The 6,525-nt window shown below is 38.9% G+C and overlaps 1 protein-coding gene across 7 annotated transcripts in view; it reads right to left on the reverse strand.

The window, feature by feature from the left end:
* Window positions 1-4,755, reverse strand: part of LOC103151135 (golgin subfamily B member 1-like) — a 37,722-nt gene extending 32,967 nt beyond the window's left edge. For all 7 annotated transcript variants that reach the window (XM_016681202.1, XM_016681203.1, XM_016681201.1 and 4 more), the window contains exons 1-4: window positions 4,611-4,755; window positions 1,746-1,804; window positions 713-880; window positions 333-470 (exon numbers count right to left, since the gene is read on the reverse strand). In XM_016681202.1, coding sequence (XP_016536688.1) covers window positions 333-470; window positions 713-880; window positions 1,746-1,790 — 351 coding nt within the window. In that variant the 5' untranslated portion in view covers window positions 1,791-1,804; window positions 4,611-4,755. The remainder of the gene's footprint in view (window positions 1-332; window positions 471-712; window positions 881-1,745; window positions 1,805-4,610) is intronic.
* Between the last annotated feature and the right edge of the window lie 1,770 nt (window positions 4,756-6,525).

A 6,525-nucleotide genomic window follows, 5' to 3' on the forward strand; every position in this document is an offset into this window, starting at 1 on the left:
ATCATCATCATCACGATCATCATCATCATCACGATCATCATCATCATCACGATCATCATTATGTAAATAAAACAGATAAAAAAGTAAATAAACCTGAAGACAAAAATAAAACCAAAGTAAAAAACAACAACTGGAGATTAAATATTAAATATGAGCAAAATACAACATTAATGTACTAGAATATGTAGTAAAATAACAACTGTAACATATTTTAAAGTAAAACAAAAAAATTAAATAGTAAAATCTAAAAAATAATAATAAAAGGTAAACACCAAAACTGAATTAAATCTGTACAGTTCATGTGTCTGCAGAGATCCTGTCTTTTCCCAGACCTTCTTGCTGTGGGTCGGCGTTCCGGCTTCTCCCTGCTGCTTCCTCAGCTCCTCCAGCTGTGATGTCAGAGACGTCACCTTGGCTTTGTTCTGGAGGCGGAGCTTGGACAGCTTGGCCTCACACGCCTCCTTCTCCCCCTGAGGCACAGAGACGATAAATCACCTCCAGTCAGAGGAACAATCAGCTGCATTAAATATGGAGGATAATCAATATTAATTAATATGGTTTGTCTTTGTTTTGGCGTTCAGATCAAACGTTCACTGAGTTCTTATCTCACATCCCGTCTCCTAGTGACTGCTGGACTCTGCCTCCAGGGGTTAAAGGTTAACCTAATCCGGCACCAGGTTGTGGGCGGAGCCTGGCGGGGAGCCGCCCTCACCTTGAGCTGGTCGTCTTTGGAGCGAAGCGCGGCGTCTTTTTCCCGGATCAGCTCCTTCAGCTGGGAGACGAGCTGCTCCGTCTGGATCAGCCGCTCCGCCATTTCCTCCACAGGAAGTTCTGCAGCGCCAACAGAAGCTGCAGCAGCGCCGCGAGGGGAGCCGGCGCCCTGAGGAGGAACGAGAAAACACACAGATCAGTCTGATTCTGGATAAAACTTTATCTAACCAAAGCATAGTACTAAGAACTTATTGATTCTTTATTCTGATTTCTAATAGAAATGCAGTGAAAATAATCAGAATAACTGACAGGTTTCTACTTCAGGTTTCCAGACTTTAGTTTTTCATCCTTTTCAATATAAATGCTGAAGTTCCCTGAGAATTTATGGCAGATGTTGAGAGTGAGAAACATGCAGCAAACTTTCTACTTTACATTGAGCTTCAGTTCAAACTGAAGCACAGGAATAAACTTCTGATTAAATACATACATTTTACATTTCTTTCTAAATGCTGCTCTGAATAAAGCAAATACAGCATTTCAATATGCCTTTTCTCTTCTGATAACAATTGAACGATGTTATGAATGACTGCCTTCATACTGAAAACAGCTGAATGGGATTCAAACAGGAAGTTGTAGCTCAGTAAAACGCACCAGCTCAGCAGTTTGACTGATTCCTGTTAATCTGGACATTAAGCTCAACGTTAACACAGATAAACCTGCAGGTATGATGTCAGAAATACCTGGAGCTTCAAAAGTTATCACTGCTGGTGAAAGCTGGTTGTAAAAATGCAGCAGATCAAAAGTATCAGATCATTTTAATGCTCCAGAACTGGAGAGCTGCCATCCTGCAGCGGTGCATCGCTGCTCCGAGTCGGAGCTGAAAGACCGGAGCTGATGAGGGAATTCACCATCTGGAGCAGAAATGCACCTACAATCTGCAGGACAGCTGAACCAAAGCTATAACTGAATGATATTTTTATTTCATTTTATTGCTCTTTTAGTTTGCTTTTAAATGATGTAAATGCAGGACTTACAGCAGAGCCGGGCTCTCCCTCTTCCCCAGAAAACCATTTCAGCATGGTTGATTAGAGGCCTGGAATACACACACACACACACACACACACACACACACACACACACACACACACACACACACACACACACACACACAGGAAGTCAGCTTTCTCTTTCACATTCCAACAAAGGGCTGCTGTTCAGGTATTTCTAGGAGAAACAGACCAGATTAATCAGATTAACGTCCCGCAGCTCAAATAAAGAAACATTCAATGTTTTTCTACCCAGTCTGAATCATCCTTGTTGGTTTGAGTCCTTCATAAACCCTCAGCAGAGGCGTAGTTTACTGATCTGTTCTCACATGAAACAAACACATGGTTTTCTAAACTCAACTCATTTTGGTCCATAATAACTCAAACCAACAGCAAACAATATTAATACATTAAAGAGGGTTAGGGAAGATGGACACTTAAATGGGGATTATCTTGTAATTGGTCCATTTTATGTTGTGTTTAAAATGTTTTCTCTCTTTTCCTTTTATGTGTTCTCGTCATTACAATTTGTAATCAGAAACGGATGAAATTGATAAAAACCTCAAAGGAAATGTGATTGGTGCTTCACTAGTTATTGTTCCTTCTGGATGTTTAAATGAATTAATCTGGTTCTGATGTAATTTCTGTCATTAATCCTCCTGTCCAAAATGCTTACACAGGAGTTACTGATGCTGATTATTATAAATGGTGAGAAAATTAACAAAGAGCCTGTCAAATATTTTTTTTTTTCCAACACCAAACGTGCGTTCACATGGGAACACGGCTGGACCATGAATCCATTTAACAATTATTTTCCATCTGTGGTTCTGGAGGAACAGTTTGATCATTAACTTCCTTCTCTGATGCAGTTTCCAGTTTCCAGTTTTCCATTTACTCCCTCAGAGGCCCAAACCTTCCCTGCGCTCATCACGTTCATGAAAGTTTATCTTAAAGGATCTAGAATTTATTTTTAAACTTTCAAACGAACAGCCAGCCGGTCGTTTCTCTTTGCAGCTGAACCAACAGTGGTGGCAGCATCATGCACAGTGTCTGGTTTGAACTTGTGCAGGAAAATAGAAAACTGTATATTTTTGTAATTCAATCTATATCAAATATCATAGTTATATATTTATCATACAATCCATATAACTTTGTTTCTGACAGGATCCAAACGGTTCTCTGGAGTGAAACACCAGAGCAGCTAACAAAGACTCTCATGTTTAAATATTCATCATCACCATGTGAGGGAATCAGATAAGTGAGCTCAGCAGAAACGCTGAGGTCAGAGGTGAGCCATGTGGGTCATGTGACCGCTGGGACAGGAGCCAAGCTGGACAGAAGAGAAACTCCTGCAGGATGTTAAACCAGCTGCTGGTGGAATGACAAAATCTCAGATATGAAACTAAATATATTCAATATACCTGCTGACTGGGTTTTAAATGTAAGGAAAAACTTCATTTAGATTAAAAATATCTAGGTTTTTTTTTTTACAAGCTCCTGTGAAAATATTATCTTCTTTTTTCTGGTCAAGCAGAGAAAAAGCAGCTAAACTATTTCCTATATCATCAAAAACAAACGGTCCTTTGTTGCAACTCAGTTGGATTGGTTCTGACTGGTTCTGTTGAAGAACAATTCAATAAAAACGTTGCTGTTTGCAGCCTGGACCAGCAACATGTCAAAGTCTGTTTCTGGCAGGGAAGTCTGATGTTTTCTGCTCCTCTGCAGGATGGAAAGTAATCATCATCTAGTGACTGAAGGAAGCTCGGAAAAACAGAAAACAGGAAGAAACTGCAGCTGATATAATCAACCCCAGATTTTCTAAAAACTAGTTTCAATAATCAAAGAACAATCAAAGCAATTTAAAAAGTAGTGCTAATAATAATAATAATAGCTTCATGGCTAAATTGTTGAAATGCAAGCTCTGCTTACGAATAGAATATGAATATATATGAATATTTAATTCCTGACGAATTGTTATGTCCCAGAAAACTAGCATAGCAAGCAATAAAACAATTATATTTACAATATTAGTTGTAATACAAAATAGGGGACTTTAAATAAGCGTAAAAGCAGCCAGTAAGTAGAAACACACAATCATAAAATGTGGAAAACTACTGATCAACACCATTTTAAAATATTAAAATGGAGAAATAAAATAAAAATAAATAAACAGGCCATGGAATACCTGATGGTAATGTCTAATATCTTAACACTAACATTCCTCAGAAGGCTTTATTTTCTCTTTTTAACCAGCTTATGTAGGATATGAGCTGCCTGGTGAATCTTTCCAACTATTCCCCAGATTTATGGAAACATAACATTCCCATTGAAGCAGAAACAAGCCAACCTGTGTCAGGACCCGAGGCCTGTTCAACACATGATCTGCCTCATTCATTGAGCCTGTTGGGCTGTCCAGCCACAGAGTGCAGACAGAAATCCGGTCAGACTGGTTCTGTCACGCAAAACCACAGCAGCTTAAACTGGTGCAGCTCTGACACGTTAAACTGGGCTAATCTCCGAGTTTATGAGGAGCAACAGTTAAAACCAGCCCAAACCCAGCAGAGCAGGAGCCAATTAAAAGACATTCCTGATCAGATTATGAACTGCTGTGTTATTTTCTTACTTCCAAATCCATATATTATATTTCATGAACACAGTACAGACGCCACAGATACACCTTAAAGCTTCAGCAACACGCACAGACATGTCAGAAGATTAAAACGCTGCTTTAAAACAAGCTAAGGCCACACACCGTCCACTAGCTTGGAGCTAACTTCTTAGCTAACCATTTAAATGCCTCTCGGCTCCCCGTCGGCTCATAAAACACGCAGCTTGTTCAGTTTGAAAGCTTACCGCGCTCACAACTTCATGAAGAACCCGCCCGAGTCAACACCTGGTCCAGAAGAGTCCAGCAAAGTTACATTTTATTACATTTAGAGTACAAATCTTCAACGGGACAGAGGTCTCGCACACATTTGTCAACAGTCTGAGAAATGTCTGCGCATGCGCAGTTCGAACAGGAAGAAGAAACCTTTTTATGCTTTTTCCATCAGCAGCAACAAAAAGAGATATCTCCAATAAATTATATTCGCATGGATCTAAAATGCATATCACATTGATACAGGTAAGGAATAAAGTCTTCTGTTCTGTTGTCATTTGTTTTTCCTGCTATTTTTTTTTCATTCATAACGAAATACATGAATCAAAGAAGCAATATTTTCCAGGAGAACTACGTAGATATCATTTCCGGTTTTGCTTCCAACCTAAGAAGATTAAAAACATTTTTGAAATTGCCTCCTTTTCATGTGAGTACACAATGAGAAAGTGGATTACTATACTATTATTTTATTAATTATTTTAAAAAAATGCCTCGTTGTTTTTCTTACTTTCAAAAATATAAACGTAAGTAGATTTGTTCACGTTTTATTTTACTCTAAACAAAATGAATCAGCTATTCCTCTTGGATCTTTAAAGACGAGGGACAAAAAAAATAGTAAATTGATATAAAATGAATGCATAATGTATTTTCCTTCGTCAGCATCCAGTCCTGCAGCTTTGACTGACAGAATGGTGAGTCTGGTTGCCTTGCAGTATCAGAGGCAGTTTTGATTTATAAAATTGGGGTAAATGAGATGGTCAGCCTGTTCCATGGGCCTGCAGAGAGTCGTTTGAGTAGGGGATGTGATTAACTTCTTTTCCACCATTAAATGCTAATTGCTTTTCTGCACCATTAGAGTGAAAATATCTTTTTGGGTAAAATTTGTCTTTCCTTTCCTCATTAGAAGCTTCGTTTGGTTGGTAAATCAGTGAGTGAATTATTAGAGTTCCACTTTTCTGGTTGCTCCGTAAACTTCGCCGGGGTTCTTCTCCTGCATATTTTGTGCTATTTTCACCATTCAACTTTTATACTATTCATTTTGCTCTCCTAATGCTGGCTATATCGCTTGGTATTCATAACCTTCATACTTTTTATAATATTCAGCTTTTTATAAATTTTTCACCCCTCGGGGGAAACTGCTCCATCCTGTGGCAGAATTGAGAATTACAACCATTCATCTAGTTTCAGGGCTGTCATGGAGGAAACAAGGCAGCAGCCATTTTGAAGTTGGCAGTTTAACAGCTTTTATCCTGTTTAACACCTGGGAATAATTAGAGCTTTTTTCATGCTGCATGTGGGATGTTTTTTGTAGTCTCTGTGCTAAACGATGCCTCCAAACAAATGTTGGTATCTCAGGAACCATGAAAGGTTTGGATTTCATTCACCCTCATTCACCCTCCGTTTTTATCAGAAGGAATTTTAGACTTTACATGAGGTTTTTTTTTTACATTGCATGGAATATATTACTGTAACCAGCATGCTAGTGGTAGCCTATTTGCTATCATTCGTATTTAGCTGGTTTTAGCTTTTTAGCTAATTTTGGTTTTTACCTGGGTTTTTCACGCTGCATGGACTTTTTCTTACTTTTCTGCAAGTCTTCAGCAGGTGGCTTCAGACGTTTTTGCCGTTTTCACCAAAAGCATTCAGCATTCACATTTGCATTTCCTTAGGAAACGCACACTTTCTAGTTCTGGATTGAGTTTCTGATTGCAGTTGATGGTCCAGAAACACTCACAGCTGCATCACCCTAAGAAACCTGACCAAAGCCTGATTTCTTGGCCTTCTAATCTCGCCTCCTAATCTTAAAAATAAGTGTGGAAGTAAAAGGGCGTCTCTCGTTAGCGTCTGTGTGAAGCCAGCAGATATAATGCTGGCAGGTTAAGGAGCCTT

The sequence above is a fragment of the Poecilia formosa genome, unplaced genomic scaffold, assembly GCF_000485575.1.
Source record: "Poecilia formosa unplaced genomic scaffold, Poecilia_formosa-5.1.2 Scaffold272, whole genome shotgun sequence".
NCBI classification, from domain to species: Eukaryota; Metazoa; Chordata; class Actinopteri; order Cyprinodontiformes; family Poeciliidae; genus Poecilia; species Poecilia formosa.